Here is a 25,913-nt window from a genome sequence, read left to right on the forward strand (position 1 = left end):
TATTCTGTACTCAGCCCTTGAAGAAGCCACTAATCTCATATGACTGATCTAGTTCCAACATTCAGAAACTTCCTCAGTCCTTTTTATCTCTTCTGCAATGTAAATTCCAGCCAATTAGGCCAGTCTCAGTTAAGTACTGATTATATTAAAGTAATTTGCAATGAGTTGTGACTGACTCTATAACTTAATTTTTCAGGACATATGTTCATCCCCAAATGGGAGCCTGCTAGTCCAAATACATCTTGAGTTAGTTGCTGTTTATCTCTTCTGAATAGCACCTTCACCTCCATGCTTAATTATGCTTTTGGAATGCATGGGATCAGCATAGTTTAAAGCAGGCACTCATAGACAATCTTGCCCTTTTCATTTCCATTCCCCATCTGGAAAATGAGGGAATTCAGTTAGCTCATCTAGAAAGTTGTCTCAGCTCTGAAATTCTATGATTGGTGTTCTGTCATCTAGTCCTTGCAAATTACTCTAAATAACCTCAGTCACCACTGGAGAATTAGTAAAGACAGGCAAGGCAAATATTGAACTTGATCAATCCTCAAATTGGGGGAGGGGATAGTAGTCAGTCTTTGACTATCCACATCACTGAGGCATGACACAAATATCTGAACAGTGAATAACACAAAAATCTGTTATCAATGAACAAAGACAAATAAAAGAATAAGGAAGAATCTAAGATACAATCTGGGCCAAACCTTTTCCATAGGCATAAAATCCCTGGAAAGATGCATTGTAGGAAGCATTCTGATTAATCAAATATTCCAATTAATTGTACAATGCCAAAAGACTTAGAGTACAATAAAAATATTCCAAATGTTAAAACTAGGATGAATATGTGATGTCACAGTGGAAATAAGGCTGGACCAAGAATCCTGTTCCAGGCCTGGCTTTGCTCTTAACTGGTTCTTTGACATTAGGGAAATCTCTCAAGCTCTCTGACCTGAGTATCGGCATAGCTATAGTATGTAGAGATAGAATGAATTGTATATTGAAACATTTTTTTCTGCTTATTTTTTAATTTTATTATGTTATGTTAGTCACCATACATTACATCATTAGTTTTTGATGTAGTGATCCACGATCCATTGTTTTCGCATAACACCCAGTGCTCCATGTAGTACGTGCCCTCCTTAATACCCATCACCAGGCTAACCAATCCCCCCTCCCCCCTCCCCTCTAAAACCCTGGTTGTTTCTCAGGTCCATAGTCTCTCATGGTTCATCTCTCCCTCCAATTCCCCCCGCCCATTTTTCCCTTCCTTCTCCTAATGTCCTCCATGTTATTCCTTATGTTCCACAAATAAGTGAAACCATATGATAATTGACTTTCTCTGCTTGACTTATTTCATTTAGCATATTCCAGTCCCATCCATGTTGATGTAAAAGTTGGGTATTCATCTTTTCTGATGGCTGAGTAATATTCCATTGTATATATGGACCACATCTTCTTTATCCATTCATCTGCTGAAGGGCATATCAGCTCTTTCCACAGTTTGGCTATTGCGGACATTGCTGCTATGAACATTGGGGTGCATATGGCCCTTCTTTTCACTACATCTGTGTCTTTGGGGTAAATACCCAGGAGTGCAATTGCTGGGTCATAGGGTAGCTCTATTTTTAAATTTTTGAGGAACCTTCACACTGTTTTCCGAGGTGGCTGTACCAACTTGCATTCCCACCAACAGTGTAAGAGGGTTCCCCTTTCTCCACAACCTCTCCAACATTTGTTGTTTCTTTCCCTGTCCATTTTTGCCATTCTAACTGGTGTAAGGTGGTATCTCAGTGTGGTTTTGATTTGGATTTCCCTGATGGCTAATGATGATGAACATTTTTTCATGTGTCTGTTAGCCATTTGTATGTCTTCTTCAGAGAAGTGTCTGTTCATCTCTTCTGCCCACTTTTTGACTTGATTATTTGTTTTTTGGGTGTTGCGTTTGAGAAGTTCTTTATAGATCTTGGATACCAGCCCTTTATCTGTAGTGTCATTTGCAAATATCTTCTCCATTCTGTGGGTTGCCTCTTTGTTTTGTTGACTGTTTCCTTTGCTGTGCAGAAGCTTTTTATCGTGATGAAGTCCCAAAAGTTCAATTTTGCTTTTGTTTCACTAGCTTTTGGAGAAGTATCTTGAAAGAAGTTGCTGTGGCTGATGTCAAAGAGGTTACTGCCTATGTTCTCCTCTAGGATTTTGATGGATTCCTGTCTCACATTGAGGTCTTTCATCCACTTTGGGTTTATCTTTGTGAATGGTGTTAGAGAATGGTCGAGTTTCATTCTTCTGCATGTGGCTGTCCAATTTTCCCAGCACCATTTATTGAAGAGACTGTCTTTTTTCCATTGCATGTTTTTTCCTGCTTTGTCAAAGATTATTTGACCATAGAGTTGAGGGTCCATATCTGGGTTCTCTATTCTGTTCCATTGGTCTGTATATCTGTTTTTGTGCCAGTACCATGCTGTCTTGGTGATCACTGCTTTGTAATATAGCTTGAAATCGGGCAACGTGATGCCCCCAGCTTTGTTTTTCTTTTTCAACATTTCCTTGGCGATTCGGGGTCTTTTCTGATTCCATACAAATTTTAGGATTGTTTGTTCCAGCACTTTGAAAAATGTCATTGGAATTTTGATTGGGATGGCATTGAAGGTATAGATTGCTCTGGGTAGCATAGACATTTTAACAATGTTTATTCCTCCAATCCATGAGCATGGAATATTTTTCCATCTTTTTGTGTCTTCCTCAATTTCTTTCATGAGTGTTTTGTAGTTCCTAGAGTATAGATCCTTTACCTCTTTGGTTAGGTTTATTCCGAGGTATCTTATGGTTTTTGGTGCCATTGTAAATGGAATCGTTTCTTTAATTTCTCTTTCTACAGTTGCGTTGTTAGTGTATAAGAAAGCAACTGATTTCTGTGCTTTGATTTTGTATCCTGCCACATGACTGAATTGCTGGATGAGTTCTAGTAATTTGGGGGTGGAGTCTTTTGGGTTTTCCACATAAAGTATCATGTCGTCTGCGAAAAGAGTTTGACTTCTTCTTTGCCAATTTGAATACCTTTTATTTCTTTTTGTTGTCTGATTGCTGTTGCTAGGACTTCTAGTACTATGTTGAACAACAGTGGTGAGAGTGGGCACCCTTGACGTGTTCCTGATCTTAAGGGAAAGGCTCTCAGCTTTTCCCCATTGAGGATGATATTCGCTGTGGGTTTTTCATAGATGGATTTTATGAACTTGAGGAATGTTCCCTCTATCCCTATACTCTTGAGAGTTTTAATCAGGAAAGGATGTTGTATTTTGTCAAATGCTTTTTCTGCATCAATTGAGAGGACCATATGGTTCTTCTCCCTCCTCTTATTAATGTGTTCTATCACATTGATTGATTTGCAAATGTTGAACCACCCTTGCACCCCGGGGATAAATCCCACTTGGTCGTGGTGGATGATCCTTTGAATGTATTGTTGGATCCTATTAGCTAGGATTTTTTTGAGGATTTTGGAATCCATATTCATCAGGGATATCGGTCTGAAATTCTCCTTTTTAATGGGGTCTTTGCCTGGTTTGGGGATTAAGGTAATGCTAGCCTCATAGAATGAGTTTGGAAGTTTTCCTTCTGTTTCTATTTTTTGAAACAGCTTCAGTAGAATAGGTATTCTTTCTTCTTTGAATGTTTGGTAGAATTCCCCAGGGAATCCATCAGGCCCTGGACTCTTGTTTTTTGGGAGGTTTTGGATCACTGCTTCAATCTCGTTACTGGTTATTGGCCTATTCAGGTTGTCAGTTTCTTCCTGTTTCAGTCTTGGCAGCTTATAGGTTTCCAGGAAGGCCTCCATTTCATCCAGATTGCTCAGTTTATTGGCATATAGTTGTTGATAATAATTTCTAATAATTGTTTCTATTTCCTTGGTGTTAGTGGTGATCTCTCCCCTTTCATTCATAATTTTATTAATTTGGGTCCTTTCTCTTTTCTTTTGGATAAGTCTGGCCAGTAGTTTATCAATCTTATTAATTCTTTCAAAGAACCAACTTCTAGTTTCGTTGATCTGATCTACTGTGTTTCTGGTTTCTAATTCATTGATTTCTGCTCTAATCTTAATTATTTCTCTTCTAATGCATGGCTTAGGCGTCATTTGTTGCTTTTTCTCTAGTTCTTTAAGATGTAGAGTTAGTTGGTGAATTCGAGATTTTTGTATTTTTTTGAGTGAGGCTTGGATGGCTATGTATTTCCCCCTTAGGACTGCCTTTGCAGTATCCCATAGGTTTTGGACCGATGTGTTTTTGTTCTCATTGATTTCCATGAATTGTTTAAGTTCTTTGATTTCTTGGTTGAGCCAAACATTCTTGAGCAGAGTGGTCTTTAGCTTCCAAGTGTTTGAATTTCTGCCAAATTTTTTCTTGTGATTGAGTTCCAGTTTTAGAGCATTGTGGTCTGAGAATATGCAGGGAATAATCTCAATCTTTTGGTATCGGTTGAGACCTGATTTGTGACCCAGTATATGGTCTATTCTGCAGAAAGTTCCATGTGCGCTCGAGAAGAATGAGTATTCTGTTGTTTTAGGGTGGAATGTTCTGTAAATATCTATGAGGTCCATCTGGTCCAATGTATCATTCAAAGCTCTTGTTTCCTTGTTGATTTTCTGCTTAGATGATCTGTCCATTGCTGAGAGTGGAGTATTGAGGTCTCCTACAATTAACGTATTGTTATCAATATGACTCTTTATTTTGGTTAACAGTTGGCTTATGTAGATGGCTGCTCCCATGTTGGGGGCATAGATATTTACAATTGTTAGATCTTCTCGTTGGATAGACCCGTTAAGAATGATATAGTGTCCTTCTGTGTCTCTTATTACAGACTTTAGTTTAAAATCTGATTTGTCTGATATAAGAATTGCTACTCCAGCTTTCTTTTGAGGTCCGCTGGCATGGAAGATGGATCTCCATCCCTTCACTTTCAGTCTGGATGTCTCTTTAGGTTCAAAATGAGTCTCTTGTAGACAGCATATGGATGGGTCCTGTCTTTTTATCCAATCTGCAACCCTGTGCCATTTTATGGGAGCATTTAGGCCATTCACGTTGAGAGTGATTATTGAAAGACATGAATTAATTGTCATCATGTTGCCTGTGAAAACGTTGTTTTTATAGATTGTCCCTGTAAATTTCTGTTGTAGATCACTCTTGGGGTCTTTCTCCTTTTATAGAACCCCCCTTAATATTTCTTGCAGGGCCGGCTTAGTGGTCACATATTCTTTCAACTTCTGCTGGTCGTGGAAGCTCTGCATCTCTCCATCCATTCTAAATGAAAGCCTTGCCAGATAAAGTATTCTTGGCTGCATGTTCTTCTCATTTAGTACCCTGAATATGTCTTGCCAGGCCTATCTGGCTTGCCAAGTCTCTGTGGATAGGTCTGACATTATTCTGATGTTCCTCCCTCTGTACATAAGGAATCTCTTCCCCCTAACTGCCCTTAAGATGGTTTCCTTGGTTCTAAGATTTGCAAGTTTTACTATTACATGCCGGGGTGTTGGCCTGTTTTCCTTGATCTTAGGAGGGGTCCTCTCTGCCTCTAGGACTCAAATGTTTGTTTCATTCCCCAGATTAGGGAAGTTCTCAGCTACGATTTGCTCAAATACATGTTCTAGCCCTCTCTTTCTTTCCTCTCCCTCCGGGATTCCAATTATTCTGACATTGGAACGCCTCATGGTGTCACTTATTTCTCTGATTCTATTTTCATGGATTCTGAGTTGTTTTTCCCTGGCCTCCTCTTTTCCCTTTTTATCTATTATACTGTCTTCCAGATCGCTTATTCTCTCTTCTGTCTCAGTTACTCTAGCTGTTAGATTATCTAGATTGGATTGGATCTCATTGATAGCATTTTTAAGTTCTGCCAATTCACCTTTTATTTCTGCCCTTAGAGACTCTATGTTGCCATTAATTGATTTCTCCATTCTAGCCATTGTCTTCACAACTGTAGCCCGAATTCCATCTCCGACATCTTGGTTATATCTGCATCCATTTGTAAATCTGCAGCATAAGTCATAATCTCTGAGTCTTTTCTATTTGGGGGTTCCTCCTCCTAGTCATTCTGTTGATGGGTGTTTGAGGGAATGTACAGAGTCGAAATTATTGACCAGAACCCAAGCAAGATGCACCTGTTTTCTTGGGACCTTAGGGTTGCCGGCCTCTTGTTTTCCCAGCCTGTCTTCTGCGGGAGGGGCCTACCGCGCTGTTACTCAGGCAACCCTGTTGGGGCGGAGTTGCCCTGCGCCCCTGTGGCGGGGGATGGGCTCAGTGGGAATCAGTCTTTGGGGCTTTTGTTCTCTGGCAGCTTTCCCTGGCGGCTTTCCGCATCTCTTCCGCAAGTCCGAGCAGAAGAGACCGTTTCCAACCCTCTGCCTCAGAGCAGAGAGACCGCAGTCTGTTCTTCAGTGAGCTCTCCAGGCCACACCATCTCCGTTTCTGTCCGTGCTGCTATAAACTGCAGCGGCCTGGGTTGTGCGCCCCTCCGCAGCGCCCCCAGTCCTGCCTCCAGGTCGGGCACGTCTCTGCCCTCTGCCTTTCGTGCTTCTAAAACCGCCAGCCGCTCCCAGTTTGTGCGCACGCAACTCCGCCGCTCGGGGTTCCCACCCCGGGGGTTGCAGTTCACCGGCGACCCAGCGCACAGGGTTTCCCTCTCGGAGGCTGCAGTTCGCGTGCACGCGACCGTGGCTCCAGTTTCTGTCCGGGGGGGCTGCGGTTCGCATGCGCGCGACCCCGCCGGTCTGGTTTTCCACCCCAGGGGCTGCCCTAAAGTTCTTTCCCGATGCTACCAGTATGTGAGTCTGTGCCCCCTACGCAGCGCGCGAGGCTGTCGCTCACCGGCGGTGTAGGATCCCCACGGCCAGGCACCCTCCCGCCGCTGTTTATCCTCCGATATCTGCCCGCAGGATCACGGCTCCCCACTTCGTACCTCAAAACCAACCGCCTGCGATACTCTGTTTGTAGAGATCCAGATCTTCTTACATCTCAGGCTGGTTTCGTAGGTGCTCAGAGTGGTCTGGTAGATACCCAGCTCAATTCCGGGGACCAGTTGAAATAGGGTCCCCTACTCCTCTGCCATCTTTCCCCCCCGAAACATTTTTGAAAGATCAATGTATACTACACAACATATATAATACTAATTTTTCATGGCGATAATATTCTTCAGAATGTTAGGGAAAACTGGGCAAAATTACACAAACTTTGTATTCTCATAATATTACTCATAAATGCCTTCAATATTACTACCATGAGTCATAATATTGGATGAGGCTCAACAAAAGTTTATGGAAAAGATTAAGTTCAATTATGAATTATAGAAGCATAAATGAATCTCTAAATAGGATTTGTGCAAATATACAGTTTGCATTCTGTTTATCTAAATTCCACAAGAATAATTTTGCCCAGTTTTCCAAAAATAAACAGTTCGGGATTTAAAGGTAAAACCGAGCCATTTCAGGCCAAAAGGTCATTCTAAAACAAGAATAGTGGCAGGAAAATTAGCCATTCACTGATAGCATTGACTTCAAGATACAGCAGTTGCCCAAAATCTCTTAAGTGCTTCCATCCAGGAAGGAGTCACATGAGACTGACTCCCACATTTAATTTTAATGAAGATCCTAAATTGGATGAAACTATTAATTAATCTAACTAATTTGCAGTACTCAAGGCATTGACTCTAATGGCCAGATGGGAGTACCAGAGGTCAGCTCCACCGTGATGATCAGAGTTAACACGTTTGAGCACTTACAAAGTACCAGGCCCAGTTGTAAGCACTACCCCCTTGTTAGTTCATGTATATCTCAGTTGTTACAGCAAACCTATGAGATCAGCTCCATTATTGTCCCCATTTCTCAGCTGAGAAATCGAAGGCACAGAGTGATTAAGTTATCTTGCCCAAAGTGTATAGCTAGAAAGAGGCAAGGCCTGATTTGGACCCTCAAAGTCAAACACTGGTGCAAATAGGCTTTAGCACCATGCCAACATAGCATGGATAGAGCGCATGGCCATCAATTATTCAACAATTTACAAGGATTTGTTGACTGACTGCTAAAAATATGTAATTCATTTTGGGATCCTATATCTGTATACACAACAACAACAAGAAATTGACATGAGAATTTAAGTGATTCCAGAAAAAAAAAAAAACAACCCTTACAATGGAATGTTTGAGTATGAATTATCCAGTTTTACCTTCTGTGTTGATCAAACCATAGAGAAAATTTATTAGCTCAGACTACCCTGGGTACTATTTACTTGAATTACAATATATAATTAGTTCAGGAATTCACAACAAAATTTTTTTTTCTGTAAAGGGCTAGAGAGTAAATAAATTAGGCATTCTGAGGTGTTAGAGCTCTAGTGCAACTACTCAACTCTACCATTTTAAGTAGTAAATAGAGAGCCACACACAATATGTAAATGAATGGGTATGGCTGCATTCTAATTAAACTTTATTTGCAAAGGAAAATAACAGGACAGATTTAACTCGTGGGCAGTAGTTGGTGACCCCTGGACTCCAGCACAGGTAAATTGATTTTGAATAGCTATTTTATATATGTTTAAGCAGGGAGCCTGCTTGAGTGAATAGATTAAAAATGAATGTGTTATGGTTCTTGTTCTCGTATGCTAATTATATCCTTCTGGATACCTTGGCTATTATTTTTAACTAAACTTTCCTCTTTAAAAAGTCCAAAACTAAGCCACAAAATCTTACCAAATTCTGACTTTGTGAGGCCCCAAATAGACAACTTATCTCTCTTTCCTTCTCTCTTCTCCCTCTTGCTCTCTCCTGAAGATACCATGTATTAGTTAACTATCACTAAATAACAAATTACTCCCCCCACCACATACACCACCACCACCAAATTTAGTGGCTTAATCAACATTTTAAGCTTTACTTTCTATGGATCAGGAATCCAGGCAAAATTTAGCTGGGACCTCTGTTTCAGGGTCTCTCAGGAGGCTGAAATCAAGGTGTCAGCTAGGACTGCAGTCTTACATGAAGGCCCAACTAGAGAAGGATCCACTTCCAAGCCAACTCATGGGGTTGCTGGCAGAATTCAGTTCCTTCTGGGTTGTTGGACAGAGGCCTCAGTTCTTCACTGACTGTTGGCTGAGTGCCACCCTCAGTTCCTTGCCAGGAGCCCTGTCCACCAAGGCCAGCACATGAAAAGAGCCAGAGAGAGATGCCAGCAAGAAAGAAAGTACAAGCAAGATGGAAGTCTATCTTTTATAACCTAATAATGAAAGTAACATCCCATCACTTTTGCCATAATATATTTGTTAGAAGCAAGTTGCTAGGTCCAGTTCACAGTCAAGGGGAGAGGGTTATAATACCAGGAGGCAAGAATCATTGGGGGCTGCTATTAAAACTAAGTCTTCATTGGTCTTTTAATGTAATGTGGTTAACATTGTTAATTGATGCCCTGTCAACAGGACTAATTTGTACCTTCACAACATGTACATCCTTATAGGGTCAAAATATAGCTGTGACTCAACCTCCCTAACAAACATCATACCTAGCATGGAACAGATTATATTTCTGCAAATAAGGTGCTCTCATTATTTCCCTGACCCCAAGAGGGTTAGTATATGCTGAATAACTCTTGCATATTATTGATAGGAAGTATTAGTTTTTGTTATAGTTACACAATTCCAATTTGATCAGTTCAAAACTAGCTGTGTAGAACAAAAAGGGAAGTGATGAGTGTTAAATTATACGGGTAATAGATCCCAAATTGATTTGATACTTCTCCAGATGGGTTTTTGAACCATATTGACACTCCATTCCTATTGATGCTGTGCAAACCAGCCAGATATACGGCTTTTGTCAATAAGAAAGGAATTTTCAGGAGGAGGTGTGGTTAGTTTGTTTGCCATCCTGGTTTTAAATGGTGCCTGATGTGGCAGGCATCATATTTGTGTCAGGTTTCCCTGATCTAGTTTTAGGTTTGGGTCATTTGTTTCAGTAAACCATGGGCCATATAACAAGTATTTGGATGCAGATAGTTCATTTGGGAGGTGGTCTCAGGAAGGACAAATGAGAGAGTGGGGAGTGTAAACAAGGAAAGGAAAAAGCCAATAAAGTGTATTACTGAGTTGGTTATCATGGAGGGCAACTAAAGCTCAGTCCTGCTGGGGATCCTCTGAAAAAACCATACAGAATTTTCACTGGACTTGTCCCACCAATAATGGGAAATCTGAGGTGTTTATCTACCCAACTCAAATCCCTCCATGGTTGAGAGCTGCCCCTAGGAGTGTTCTAGGCTTCCTTGCATACAAGTAGAAAAAAGTTATTAAAGCACCGGGAAAATCTCTTAGGCAGAAAAGCGGAGAGGTTCAGGGGCTTGAGGTAAGCTGCTGACCATTTACAGGAGAATTTTCCACTGAATTGGCAGGTGAATTTAGAGCATCTGCCACAACGGTCTTACATGTGTAAATATTTTCCATCCGCGCAATTTGTTTCTAAGCAAGGAAGTCACCATCTTAGGCAAGTTCTGCCTGGCACGATGAATATGCATTATTGGATGGGTGACATTGAAGGTGGTAATAAAGCAGAGCAGAGGGTCAGAAGGCTACCTTGAGACTGGGACTCCATCCCGCTATTGACTTGGTTTCCTCTCACCACTCTCTCTTTCCCTTGAGCCCCAGAATCATAGAATAGCAGAAGCCTTAAAGATGATCGTCCAAGCCTTTTCTATTTCTAGAAGGAACCCGAGGCCCAGAAAGGTGAAGTGATGTGATCCAGTCTGCAAAGCCAGCCAGTGGCAAAGCCAAAACCCACATCCTTGGCATCTTCTCATTGCTCTCTCCATCGCAGCTCTGTTACCTCCTCTTAGTTTCTATAATCCTATAGGATTGATTGCCACCAAGGGACTGAGATTGATCGTAACTCTCTGAAGCAGATATATACAACTGGTATATTAGAAACTGGTGTGCTCAATGAGTTCTACCAAAATCTTCACATTTACAATTTGTTGTTTTTACTCATCTGTACATTTCCATATTGAAATATAATAATAATGCTTCCTGATGGTGGGGACTTTATTTTTTTATTTCTTCAAAGAGCTTACCCATCTATTTTTGTCATTTTATTCAAGAGGTTTCTTTTCTTTTCTTTTTTAATTACTGACAGACTCCTGCAGGCTAGTATCTATTGCAAATAAGTATCTAATTATTAGCTGGTGATTTGTGCTTCTGGTTTTTTTGGTGAGGAGAGAGTCATAGAGTTGACTTGCATCAAAATGCTGCTAGGCTACTAGGGCTCCTGGGCAGCTCAGTCGTTAAGCGTCTGCCTTCGGCTCAGGTCATGATCCCAGGGTCCTGGGATCAAGCCCCACGTCAGGCTCTCTGCTCAGCGGGAAGTCTGCTTCTCCCTCTCCCACTCGCCCTGCTTGTGTTTCCTCTCTCGCTGTCTCTCTCTGTCAAAATAAATAAATAAAATCTTAAAAAAAATGGCGCTAGGCTACAGGAAATAGATACAGTAGAGGCCAGCTCTTTGGTAATTTACAGTAGCAAAAAGTGAAATCACCAGCCCAGCCAGTGGCTTTTGTATCCGTTAATTCTCAACCCCTGATGGACCTGTAGCTCCTTTTCTTGTTTTCTCCTCCACACATGTAACCTGGAACTTGATGGGGGCCTGAGATTTTTTCCATTTCAGTTTTACTTTGAATGCTATGAAACAGTAGGCAGCTGAATAGCTTCGGGAGCTTTAGATTAGCATGCACCAGGCAGGGGTGCTCAGAGTGTCAAGCCAAGAAGGGAAGGTTTCTGTCAAGATTCTATCATGGAGACATCCTCACTGGCCTGCTGCCTCCACATGAGCTCACATGCAAGTACAAAGCTGATGTTAAACCAGGACAGAAGCCAGGATTTGGATGGTAAACTTCTCAGCTACCACGCACTCTGCCATTCAATTATCATCTCACACTATGTCCTCAGCTGTGAAATAGTCTTTGTCCTTCTACCAAAAGAATACTTTTCCTTATCCCCAGGATGTAGCACCCCAGTGCTCAGAGGATTCAGGTACATTGTGGGGAAGGTCAGCATGGGGAGAAGTCTCTTGTACCCCGAAGTCATGAAAGGATTCTAGGTGTTCTTGAGGAAATGGCTTCTCTATAATTGTGGGTTGAACTGGGTTTCTCAGACTTCCACCATTTTATAGTCCAGAATCACCCATTCCTCACCTCTCTTACCTACTGATCGTCTCAGACGTGGGCATGAATCAGGAGTCCACCATCATGATTGCTGTGGGACGATGAAAAGCCTACACCTACTCAGCACTGGCATCCTCCCCAGATGCCTACATTTTCAGAAGGCTGAGAGACTTAGGGGTGCCTTGCCACAGGGTGTCCCTCTGGTGCCTCTAAAAGTGGATACCACCTAATAGTCCTTGTATATTCTGGGGCTGGCAGTTCTACCCTTCTTTTAACCTCTCCACCCATAAAAACTCACGTAGGTAGTAGGTTTTGGCAAGCTACTTTGAACAGTTTGCTGACCACCATAATAGAGAGAAACTTATTCATCTTTGGAAATAATCAGCTATCTAGGCCTGTGTGCCACCCAACAAACGAATTGGTCCCTGAAGGTTGTTCAGGTTTGTCCTTATGAAAGTTTTGTGATTTTAGGAGTACCATTTTTTCTAGTTGCCTCCTGCAGATACCAGGCTTGGAGGCACTGCCACCCAATGGCTGTTTCTGCAAACAGCACTTTCACGAGAGTGTTTACTCAATATTCTACCCAGAACCCAGCAAGAGCGTAAGACGTAGAGAGAAAATGGGGCAGGGGTAGTGACACTGGGATGGGCCAGGTATTGGTGCTGCCTCCATCCCTCTCTGCCAAGGAAATCTGATTTTCCTGGCATTAAACAGCAGATGTGAGCTCTTTAATTAGGCAATAAAAATGGCAACTTGGCAGTGAAATTATAAAGATAAAATTGTACAACGCCATGAATCTTTGGCACTAGGATTAATTCAACTATCTATATTTTTTTTCTGATGATATTTTTACAGCGACTGAATGTAGGTAAGAGTTGAAACAGAAAATCAAAACCAGAATTCTCATTTCCTCTATTGTTGATTACAGCTGTATAAGATTTAGATGTGCATTTGATAAAATTATTTTTCCCCCATAAAATGGGGATGGAGAGAGTGGTGGTGTATTTCATGGCACTGAATGAAAGTCAAGTTCATTGGAGTTACTAAAGACTTCTGTTTCACATAATGAAAGCGCAAGTCAGGCTACTGTGACCAACAGGTACCCTTCATTTCAACAGCTGCATTAACAAGGGTTAATTAAAAATTTGCTTTCTAAATTAGGTAAGAAGCAATTGTACTGTACATAGCAGAAAAGCTTCTATTCTGGTTTAGCAATGGTTTGTATGTATAGTTTGAGAATAAACATTGACTCAGGCAGGTGGGTGTGAGAGACCATTCCACTTAAAGAAAGAAAAATATCTTAGTATTTTGAGATTGCCCTATGAATCCATTTTGTCTTTTTTCCATTAAAAAATAGGCTCAGTGGGTTAAGCGTCTGACTCTTGATCTCAGCTCAGGTCTTGATCTCAGGGTGAGTTAAGCCCTAAGTTGGGCTGCACACTGGGCATGGAGCCTGCTTAAAAAAAAAAAAAATACTACTTGGTTGATCATAGTCATTTGTGATTTTTCTCTACTGTAGAGAACTTCTTTCTGTATTCTGTATCTAAACTAACCCTCCTTGCTTGTCTGCCGGAGGAATGTCACAGCTCTCTGAGGTAAGCCCAGAAGCTGAGAAGGTGGATATATTTTTGTTGACAAATTGTCACAGGCGAGTGACCTGCCCATGAAGGATGGAGACGGCGTCCAAGCTGTAAGGACATTCAGGCAAACCTCATACAATGATGATTCACTCTTCTGTACAGAGGATAAACCCTGGGTATAAAATGGCCCAACCCCGTAAACAACCAGCTTCATGACATGGAATATGGTGTAGTTTTTGAATACAAACAAAACAAATTATGGAACTACATTAAATAAATTCATGGCTTGATTTTCCCTTTTGAAATGGATCTGAGTAGATGATTAATAAAAAATGTAACTCAAGAAAACTTGCCTAAGTTTTCAAAAAAAAAATGCCAAAACAGTCTTGAAAAGAACAGTGATGCAAAATATCTTTAAGAAATATCAACATGATGCCAAAACAATTGAGCAATGAGCTAAACTCCACCATCTAAATGATGTGTTTGAATACCAGATCAACATTTATTTAGTGCCACACAAATCTAATCCATTTGGCTGGCTCTACTTTTTCACCAGATAGGTTTGCAAACTACATAAATTGTGAAGTCATGAAAATAATAAGTATGCTTCTTTCCCTTAATGCAAATAAAGAGTAATCTGGATATCATCATCTATAAAGACCAAAACGAATTTTTTCCTTTTAGTTTTTGTTGTTCTCATTTTTGTTTTGGTAGCTGATCCTTCATATAAAGCATTGATTGTGAAAGGAATCTGAAATTATATATGGCTTGGATAACTTGCCAATCAACAGAAACTATGGTGCACTCATGGTATGCTCAAAGACTTGTCCTTGCTGGCATAGATACAAAAGACATTACTGGGTCTTTATCCTCCAGTATCATATACTTTAGTTGGGTGGATAAAACCTGCATACAAGAAGCAAAGACTAAACTGTATGATCCTAACTTTAAGTGTAATACAAGTCCTAAAGATGGGCAAGACCACCATGGACTAGAATGGGCAGAGAAAGCATCACTCTGGAGATGGAGTTTGAGCTACTCCTTGAGGAATTCTCTGGAAATAAACAGGTAGAGGAAAGGCAGGAAGAGTTTCTATGCTGGCAGAAATATATAGGCCAAGTTTTCTCAACCTTAACACTATTAACATTTGGAGCTGGGGAATTCTAGGTCATGGGGAGGGTGTTATGCATTGTTGGGCATTTATAGCAGTATCCCTGGCCTCTAACCACTAGAAGCCAGTGGCAAAACCCCACTCTCCAGTTGGGACAACCAAAAACATCTTCAGGAATTGCCAAATGTCTTCTCAGAACATCGTCCCCAGTGGAGACCCACTGGACTAGATATAGATGCCTGGGTTTGGGGAGTTTTTGCTTTCTCCATCTCAGAGTTTATCAACCTCAGAATTACTGACATTTTGGGTTGGATAATTTTTCATTGTGGGGGTTGTTCTGTGCATTATAGGATAGTTAGCAGCATTCCTGACCTCAACATCCCAGACGCCAGTAGCACCTCCCCCTGGTTGTGAAAACCCATTGTGTGTGTGTGTGACACAAACATTGCCACATGCCCCCTGGGGTGCAAAATCACACCCATTTATGAACCACTGGGGTTCTCAGTAGGAATGGACTTGGCCCCCTCAGGGATGAACAGAATTGCTTAAACAAAGTACAATGTTCATGTTAGGAAAGAGTGGAATAAGATTGATTAACTAGGGTGGATACATGTGGTGAAAGATCTTGGATACTAGAGCCTATAATAGGCAGCCTTGGCAGAGGGAGAAGCAAGCTTCCCAAGGAGCAGGGAGCCCGATGTGGGGCTCGATCCCAGGACCCTGGGATCATGACCCGAGCTGAAGGCAGATGCTTAACGACTGAGCCACCCAGGTGCCCCAGCCTTGGCAGTTCTTAAGCAGATGTGTTGCAAAATGTAATTGGCATTTTAAATTTAATCTCACAGAAGCAAAAGGATAAAGTGCCTTGGAGAAGAACTGAATACAGGGAGCAGGGGGCTCGGTCAGGAAGTCATAATAACCAGGTTTAAGTACAGATGGCCAGGCTTGTAGTGACATCTTTAAAATGGAGAGAAAAGAGTAAACCCAAGGGTGCTCTGCCGAAAGAAATGTTGAGTTTTGGGGCACCTGGGTGGCTCAGTTGGTTAAGCGACTGCCTCTGGCTCAGGTCATGATCCCAGGGTCCTGGGATCGAGCCCCACATCAGGCTCTCCACTCAGCGGCGAGTCTGCTTCTCCCTCTCCAGAGCTCTGTGATCTCTCGCTTTCACTGTCTCTCAAATAAATAAAATCTTTGAAAAAAATAGAAAAAGAAATGTTGAGTTTTCACAACAGATTGAGTAATAGAGATAAAGGTGAGTAAAGAACCAATGGTGAAACTACATTTGCTAGTGGAAAGAAAGATTAAAATCAAATGATAGGGAAGGAGGGGCATTTAATGAGTTTGATTTTGCAAATAGTAACTGCAGGCATTTTAGAATTAGCACAGGAATGAGAGGTGAGAAGTCAGTACTGAATGATGGATTTGCAAGTGTTGAAAACACAAAATTCTGAAATCTCTGTGGCCTAATATAATGAAAGTTTATTTCTCATTCAAATTATACTCCATTGTAGAGTGGGTGGCCCTGGGTCTTCTAGGGATCCAGGCTTCTTCCGTCTCTGGGCACTGCCATCTGAAGTGAGTGACATCCAAGGTGGTTGCAGAAGGGTTGAATCATAAGGATTTCATGGGAGATTTTAGAGGTCCTGAAGTGGCATATAGCACTTCTGCCCACATTGCATGGGGGATCCAACTAAAGTGGCAAATCTATCTTACTGGTGTTCCAGGAAAAGGAAGTGGGATTCATGAGAACTTGGCCAATCTCTGCTATAGGACGGACACAGACATGGACACACACACACACACACACACGAACAAGAAGAAAACTATAGGAGTGGATGAATTCATTGAGGACATGAAGACAGAAGGAAAAATCAAAGAGGTAGAGCTCAAGGAACACAAATTACAAATAGAAGAAGATCCAGCAAAGGATTCAGAGATGTTAGAATGCTTGGAAGAAAACAGGCCTTGTGTAGAGTTGAAAGTGGCAAGAGGAAGGAAGGCAAATTTTGGTAAGGAGGGAAAATGTCTGCTTTTTCTAAGACCCTGGCTTTTGAAGACAAAAAAACACCAGGATAATTAGAAAAGGACTTACACATCTATACCCACCTCAAAACCACATTAGCTTATTTTTAAGAGCAGTCCGACACCCAAACCCCTTGGCCTGGCCTTCGATGTGCTGGCCCAGCCTATCTGTTCACACCCCACCATGCACTTCCCAGGTACCTAGCATATCCTGGTATGAGGCTGTTCGCGATCCCTAAGCCCACCTACTCTCCCATCTTCATGGCTTTGCTTCTATAGCTGTTTCCACCCACCAAAGTCCCAGCTTTCCACAAACCCTAAGTCAAATGTCACATCACTGAAGAATGAAGCCTTTTCTGATCTTCCCTGTCAACATCAACCTCCCCATATTCCAACAGCCTTTTGGTCTTTCTTCTACCTTGACACAGGGGACCATCTACTGTGTATCAGTTATATGTTCATTTGACTGTGTCCCTCAGTAGACCAGGAATTTCTCAAGCACCAAGCAGTGCTACTGTGATGTATAACCCCAGGACAAACCAGACAACGCTACAGTCTAGGTCAGGGGATAGCAGATGTTTTCTGTAAAGGACCTCATAGTAAGTATTTGAGGTTTTTGCAGGCCATATGGGCTCTGTCACAACTACTCATCTGTGCCATTTTAGTGTAAAAGCAGCCATAGATAATATGTAAATGAATGAGTATGGCTGTGTCCCAATAAAACTTTATTTCTAAAACATGTGGTGGGCCAGATTTGATCCATAAGCCCTAATTTGCTTCTCTGTGACATATGGGAATGACACTTTCTGGAGCACAGTGTGAATGGGGTCCTCTGAAGTATAATCTGGGAAGTATCAATGTGCATCTTAGTTATCCTTGTATCTTTTGCCCCACCTCCCACCAGCACCTAGTATAGTGCCTTCCACACAGTAGGCCCTCAATGTTTATTTTCCTGAATTAAATATGTCTGGAAAGATACCAACTCAATGAGTCATAATAGCATTTTGAGAGCTTAATTACCTTTGAAATCTATTTTTTGCAAAACTGTAGTAAAGTAGTTCAGGAAGCAATCATGTAAGCCCAAGAATCATAAAAAGAATGTGACAGGGGAAGATGTGAACTAACAACATCTAGGGATTAGCAGCCAAAGAGAGAGAATCTGACATCAGAGCTAGGTAAAAGCAACAAAAAGGCATTTCAATCCTCAGAGACTAGCACCAAGGGACATCACATCACATGTAATAGATGTCTCACAACACCCTCTAAATCCGTGTGAATAATGCATTTAATGCCAGAACTTCAGTGCTGGAAAGATGTTCATGATTTGGAGGAAACTCAGAGACCAACCAAAATGATTAAGAGACTGAAAGGACTCATTTATGAGCAGCTATAAAAGAAGCCAAATACGTGCTTGGCCTGCTGATGAGCAGAACAAGATGGGGGAAAGGTTTACAAATTACTAAATGCTATAAACACCAGGAAGGGGAGGAATGATGGTCAGCTCTATTGGACTTAGCTTGTGGTATGGACATATCTCAGGCACTGACAAATTCCTCTCATTATTGGGTCTTAAAACATTTACGGGCCTTCTGAATAATATATAACTGGGAATGCTGTGATTGGTAATGTTCTATTATTACAGGAGAACAGGATTGCTCCAGAAGAGCAACTATAAGACAAATTACAGTGGAACAGGATTGCTCCAGAAGAGCAAACACAAGACAAATGATTGCTTATTAAGGGAAGAAACATTCCAGGCATGCTAAGTGTGCCGAGAGAATTAAAATCCACTAACAGTCCACTCCTAGAAATATCAAATACATGCAACTGTGGGTAATGTTACATAGTGTAGAATTGTTGAAATTTAATACAAAGATGGAAAGATGGCCTGATATTTCCATCATTCCTTCTGTCATTCAATCACTGATTTATCCATCCATCCATCCCACATATCTAATGCTTACTCACTATTTCCTAGGTCCTGTGCTGGTGATACAGAGATTAATAATACCCAGAGCCTTTTCAAAAAAAAAAAAACAAACTGCTTATGGTCTAGTGGTGGGATCAGGGAAGTTCATGGAGTAAGAATGGACAAGTTCAATAGAGAATGATGAGAGAGCAAAGAAAAGTGGCTCCTAACCCAGAAGGTAGAAAGCGGGAAGGTTGGGGAAGCTTCCCAGGTGAGCCGACATCTGAGTCAAGTCTTGAAAGATTCTGAGGAGTCTGTGAATCAGAAAGAATGAGAATAAGCATCCCAGGTAGGAAGGGTGATCTATTCAAAGTGCTGGAGATGACAAAGTGCTGAACCACTTTGTCACAACATATGTGGGACTGACCAGTAGATCAGGTTGACCGAGACGAACAGTGTAAAGCAGGTGGTAACCTTAAAAATAAGAATTGGAATATATTAGGATCATGGGTGATTTTTTTTTATTTTCCTTGATCTTTCTCTCTCTTCCAAAATTTCTCCATTAACAAAATCACACCCTTATGTAGACGAATAATTGCAAACATTTATATAGCACTTATTCTGTGCCAGACACTATTCTAAGCACTTTGCATATATTAAGTGATCTTCACCACGTAACTCTGAGATAGGTATTATTGTCCCTATTATACAGACAAGGATGGGAGGCAGAAAGAGGTTTAACAATTTGGCAAAATGATAGTTAGAACAGGGCGCTCTTTTCTGCTTGGGGCATCTTACTCTAGAGCCTCTGCTTTTTCATCTGCTGTGTTGCTATTAACTTTCTCAGTCAGAAGCTGGTTTTCCTATCATTTATTCCCATAATCCCACTCTAAAAACTGATCTGACAAATAATCAGAGATACAGCCAAATATTTTAGTGGAAGAATGTTCATAGCCCCAAAGTTTATAGTGGCGAACAATAGAACTTCAAATCACCTAGATGTCCTGTAATACAAAATGATTCATCATGGTCTGGACCATTATGCAAGCATGATTTAGAAGGAAGTTAAATGATGTAAGAAATGCTCACTCTAAAGATCGAAGAGAAATGTAAGATACAAACGGTATAATCCTAGTAGTGTGTTTGTGCGTGTGGAAATCCACCAGTCAGACTGGTATCCAATTCCGATCTTAGCTCTGTCATTTAACTAGCTCTGTGACCTTGAGTAATAATTTAACCCTTCTCCAGTTTCCTCATCAGAAAATGGGGGTAATACAGTTGTTGTGATGGTTAGAAAATGCAGGTAAAATGCTTATAGTACTGGCTGGTAAACACTCAGGGTCTGATATCAAAATAATTGGAAACCCTATTTAAAAGTTAGAGCTAGGGGCACCTGGGTGGCTCAGTTGGCTAAGCACCGGACTCTTGATTTTGGCTCAGGTCATGATCTCAGGGTCATGGGATTGAGCCCCACGTTGGACTCCATGCTCAGGGGAGAGTGTACTAGAGATTCTCTCTCTCCCTCTCCCTCTGCCCCCCCCCCCCCAACGCATGCTCTCGCGCTTGCTCTCTCTCACATAAATAAGTCTTTAAAAAAAAGTTACAGTGGGGTGCCTGGGTGGCTCAGTCGGTTGAGTGTCTGACTCTTGATTTCAGCTCAGGTCATGATTTCAGGGTCCTGAGATCGAGCACTGCGGGCTCCCTCTCAGCAGGAAGTCTGCTTTTCTCCCTGTCCCTCTGCCCCTCCATTGCTCTTGTGCTCTCCCTCGCTCTCTCTCTCAAATAAATAGATAAATCTTTTTAATAAAATTTAGAGTTAGATGGTACACATTCAGCTAGCAGTTTGATAAGTATCCTTTGTAGTCTGGGGTCCAGTAGGTTACAACACCACCTAGTTATTTTTAAAAAATAAGTGGGAATGAGGTGAGGTGAGGGGCACTTTCCATTGTAAGTAAAAACTATTTGCTTTCAGAATCTGATTTCTCAAATTTTAAGGGATACTGAACACTCAGCCAACCATTGAAATGTTATAAAATTTCCTTGTTAACCAGATCCCTTCCCAAGACCAGAGCCCTGATGTTTTACCTGGGTTGAATATTTTTGAATTGTGATAGTTTAAAACCATTAGAAATGTGTTTTCATTGTCAGGATCAATAGATTGATGGAAATTACAAATGGGTTTTTGAAGGGTCCAAAGCCAACACATAGCTTCTTTCTCATCCAGGTTTTGGAATGATCTTAATTATACTAGTTTTTAAATATTAAGAAAAAATGGAAGGAAATAAGCAGCTTCAAAATTTTGTTTTTTCTTTTTTTTTTCCATTAAGGAAATTCTTGTAGTCCTCTTTGGAGCTGGTCTCAGGGAGAGGCTACTTGAGCAGATGGGCTTATACTGAGAGAGACGGAACAAAAGGCCTGGGGCAAAGGGCATGTCATTTTCACTGCTCAGCCCGAGTCTGCGAAGTAGAAAGGAAAATGCTTAAGCTCTCTCTTAAGGAAAGGAGAGAAAATCCTTGATGAAGGAAAATGAGGTGTTCTGCTTCTCACAACATGAGGAGCCCGATTTCTCCACGAGTTTTCACAGTGCCCCCCTCCATTCTCTCTCTCTTTCAGGTTTCCTACGTGAAAGCGATTGACATCTGGATGGCGGTGTGCCTTCTGTTTGTGTTTGCTGCCTTACTGGAGTACGCGGCCGTGAACTTTGTCTCCAGACAACACAAGGAGCTCCTGCGGCTCCGGAGAAGACAGAAGAGACAGACTAAGGTACAGTTGACCCTCAGCGCAGACAAAGTCGGGTAGAGCTTGAGGTAGTTACCCAGGCAGCGCAATTCAGAAAATAGAATACATAATGAGCAAGAGGCTAAGGTTAATTTTGGTCCTGAGGTGTCCTACTAGACTGAATTGGTGCTCAGGTCAGTCCTTTAAAATTGGGGCAGGGTTGTCACATTTAGCAAATAAAAGCACAAGGCATGCAGCTAAACTTGAAGTTTAAATCAACAAACAGCATTTGGTATAAAGATGTCCCAAGTACTGCATGGGAGATACTTATATTAATGAATTATTTGTTGATCTGAAATTAAGATTTAACTGGGAGCCCTGTGTTTTATCGGGCAACTCTAATTGGAGATCTATACTCCATTTGACAAAATTGCTTTAAAATCCTGTTGTTTTGAACATTAATAATTTGTGTGTATGTGACTTTGTGTACATAGCTACCTCGACTAACTTTCTCATCAATTGCTCTGATTTTATGTAAATAAGGTCCTTACCCAGGTTGGTCACAACTTGATAAATCCAATCAAACTGATCTCATTGTCTCAACTTAAACTTTAATGCATAAACCCAAATTCTACACCATCCAGAGGTTTGAGGTTTCAAACAGATGCTCAAAATCAAGAGCTCCGTGGTTCCTAAACTTGCCTGCCCCTTAGAATAGCCTGCGGATCTTTCAAACTCCCAAACCTTGGCCACACCCCACAGCAATTAAATCCCATCTTTGGGATGGGGCACAGTAGTCAGGATTTCTGAAGCTCCCCCCAGGGAATTTCAGCATGTGTACATGTTGGAAAAGCACTACTCTGGCTTAAGATCCAATTTCATATGGGACACCAGGAGGCTTGCCCTTGTTTTCAGTTTCAATTCTGGAAGAGAAACATGCCCTTTGATATGGAGGATCCTAGTGCCAGTTGCTAGAGGACTGAAGTTAAAATTTTACATATAGGAAATGACAGATATTTTTCAAAATCTGCTCCCCTAAAATTTAAGAAATTAAACTTGCTATTAAAGCCATAGTTATATACTACTCTGTTGGAAGAAAGCCAAAAATGTTTCACTGTCAATCTTAATGCTTCTAAATACCTAGATGCAAAGCTAAACATTTATTGTGATTTAGATGTTGGTTACGTTGAAGAGGTCATATGCATATGAGCTCACAGAGTCCTGACCTCATCTACCAAAATGTTTCCTGCACATACTCTGGACTGGTATCTGGCTGGTTGCCCTGTTTCTCTTCTCTACCTCTTAGGAACATTTTGTCCTATCATAGCCTAGGGAAACACACACATTCTCTTTTCTGTACACTGTTGAGTATCAAGCCTTTCTCAACTTTCTCCTCCTTGCCTCCTTGTTGATAATAACGATTTCTTCATCCTCATCCACAGGAATCTGCACAAATGGCACCTGTGCCACCCAGGAAATTACAGGAATGTGAGGTTATTCCAGCACATAAACTGTATTCCCAGAATTCCCTCGCTTAGCATAGTAGATGGCCACTGACTGCATACTCTCCTAGACCAGAAATGGAAAATGAGTTTCATTTTGCTTCCCAATTCTGAATAATTGGTAGGACTTCCTTGGAATGCTATGTGGAAGATTCTTAGGCTGTATCTGTATCTTATCATAAGAGTCACATGGAGAACCTGTTAAAAGTAGTTTCTTGTACAGATTCCTAAACCTATGAATCAGAGTCTGCAAGGGGAGGTCACTGAGAATTAGTACCTTTCACAAGAGTCCCAACTGAGTCATATTATAAGTCTGCAGAAACCTGGGCAATACTAGAGCAGGCAGGAGAAAAGAAGATGAGGTTGGAGGAATAGGTGATTTCAGATTCATACAGGACTTTGCAGGCCAGTAAAAAGGAATGGATTTCATTCCAACTGACTGGAATCCAGAAATTAGTTTCAACATAGCAAATACCAGGGTGTCAAGTGGATGGTCCATGGGGTCAAGCGTAGCAGCAGCAGATAAGTTAGGAGGCTATTGTAGAAATCTTCCAACCCATGAGCATGGAATATCTTTCTATTTCTTTGTGTTATTTTCAATTTCTTTCATCAGTGTTTTATGGTTTTCAGAGTACAGATCTCCCCCCTCTTTGGTTAGGTCTATTCCTAGGTATCTTATTATTTTTGGTGCAGTTGTAAATGGGATTACTTAATTTCACTTTCTGCTGCTTCATTATTGGTGTATAGAAATGCAACAGATTTCTGTATGTGGATTTTGTATCCTGTGACTTTGCTGAATTCGTTGATCACTTCTAGCAGTTTTTTTCGTGGAGTCTTTCGGGTTTTCTATGTATAGTATCATGTCATCTGCAAATAGTGATGGTTTTGCTTTTTACTTCTTCCTTACCGATTTGGATGCCTTTTCTTTCTTTTTGTTGTCTGATTGCTGTGGCTAGGATGTCTAGTACTGTGCTGAATAAAAGTGGTGAGAGTGGGCATCCTTGTCTTGTTCTTGACCTTAGGGGAAAAGCTCTTAGTTTTTCCACATTGAGGATGATGTCAGCTGTGGGTTTTCATAGATGGCCTATATTAGGTTGAGGTATGTTCCCTCTAAACATACTTTGTTGGGGGTTTTTATCATGAATAGATGTGCCTTGTCAAATGCTTTTTCTCCATCTATTGAAATGATCATATGGTTCTTATCCTTTCTCTTATTGATGTATAACATTGATTGATTTGCAAATATTGAACCACTCTTGCAACCCAAAATTAAATCCCACTTGATCATGGTGGATGATTTTTTTAAGGTATTGTTGAATTCGGTTTGCTAGTATTTTGTTGAAGATTTCTACATCTATGTTCATCAGGGATATTGGCCTATAGTTCTCTTTTTTTAGTGGTGTCATTATCTGGTTTTGGTATCCAGGTAATACTGGCCTCAGAATGAATTTGGAAACTTTCCTTCCCTTTCTATTTTTTGGAATAGTTTGAAAAGAATAGGTATTCAGCAACACAAGAAACAAACAGGTGTTGGCAAGGATGTGGAGAAAAAGGAACACTTGAGCACTGTTGGTGGGACTGTAAACGGGTACAGCCACTGTGAAAAACAGTATGGAGGTTCCCCAAAAAGTTAAAGATAGAACTACCCTACTGTCCAGCAATTGCACTATTTACCCAAAGAATACAAAAACACTAATTCAAAGGGATACATGCACCCTGATGTTTATAGCAGCATGATTTACAATAGCCAAGATATGGAAGCAGCCCAAGTGTCCATTATTGATGAATGGATTAAAAAAAGGTAGTATGTATGTATGTATGTATGTATGTGTGTGTGTCTGTGTGTGTATAATGGAATATTATTCATCCAAAAAAATAACGAAATCTTGCCATTTGCAACAACATGGCTGGAGCTACAGAGTATTATGCTAAGTGAAATAAGTCAGAGAAAGACAAATACCGTATGATTTCACTCATATAAGAAATTTAAGAAACAACAAACAAGCAAAGGAAAAACAGAGATAGACCAAGCAGGAAACAGACTCAATTACAGAGAACAAACTGATGGTTTCCAGAGGGGAGGTGGGTGGGGGGATGGGTGAAATAGGTGATGGGGATTAAGGAATACACTTGTCATGATGAGCACCAGGTGATATATGGAATTGAATTACTATATTGTACACTTAAAACTAATAAAACACTGTAGCTTTAAAAAGGACAATGGAGGAGTTGGAGGAGAGGAAGGGAAAGTGGGAGGGAGAGCAGGGGAGTTAAGGGTGCTTGCAAGGGACCAGTAGTGATGAACCAGGGACTCTAAAGTAAGTAAAGTGAGAACATGAAGGAGACACTGGCTACTAATGGATCAGCCATTTCACTGAGGTCAATGAAATGCTGAAATAAGAATATTAAAATAACTGTGCTGGAAGGACACAAAGCAGTGGTGAGCAGGGGAAAGGAAAGTTCAAAAATCAAGATTTCACAGGAAGTAAAGACAAGGATAAGGGTATGAACATAAATATTTGGCTAAGGTCCAGCAGAGGAAAAACTGACAGCAAGGCAGTCCACGAATTGAAAGGCCAAGGATGGGGCCAGTTATCCATTTGGTTATTGAAGACCCTCCATGAAAGATGGCATTCATGGGTATTGAGCTGATAATGAAAGAGTTCCTAAAGTCATCAACTCCTAAGGGCTGGAGGCTGGCAGATGACAGCAGTGATAAAGGAGACCAGTGATAAAGTCGAATGAAGTCAACTTCAGAGGCTCCAGAGGAGCTGGGGTTAAATAAGGAAGAAAGCAAGATAGTTTGGGCACTGCAGAGAGGAGCAAGAAGGACACCTGAGAGGCTGACAGTGGCGGGCATTAAGGGGAGACTCCTTAGAGATGCCAGTTGGCATTGGTAGTC

The 25,913-nt window shown here is 41.1% G+C and overlaps 1 protein-coding gene across 2 annotated transcripts in view; it reads left to right on the top strand.

The window, feature by feature from the left end:
* Window positions 1–25,913, top strand: part of GLRA2 (glycine receptor alpha 2) — a 176,611-nt gene that overhangs the window by 117,484 nt on the left and 33,214 nt on the right. For both annotated transcript variants that reach the window (XM_034999666.1, XM_034999675.1), the window contains exon 8: window positions 21,405–21,554. In XM_034999666.1, coding sequence (XP_034855557.1) covers window positions 21,405–21,554 — 150 coding nt within the window. The remainder of the gene's footprint in view (window positions 1–21,404; window positions 21,555–25,913) is intronic.

Source organism: Mirounga leonina, unplaced genomic scaffold (genome assembly GCF_011800145.1).
Source record: "Mirounga leonina isolate KUSES-001 unplaced genomic scaffold, KU_Mleo_1.0 Mir_101595, whole genome shotgun sequence".
NCBI classification, from domain to species: domain Eukaryota; kingdom Metazoa; phylum Chordata; class Mammalia; order Carnivora; family Phocidae; genus Mirounga; species Mirounga leonina.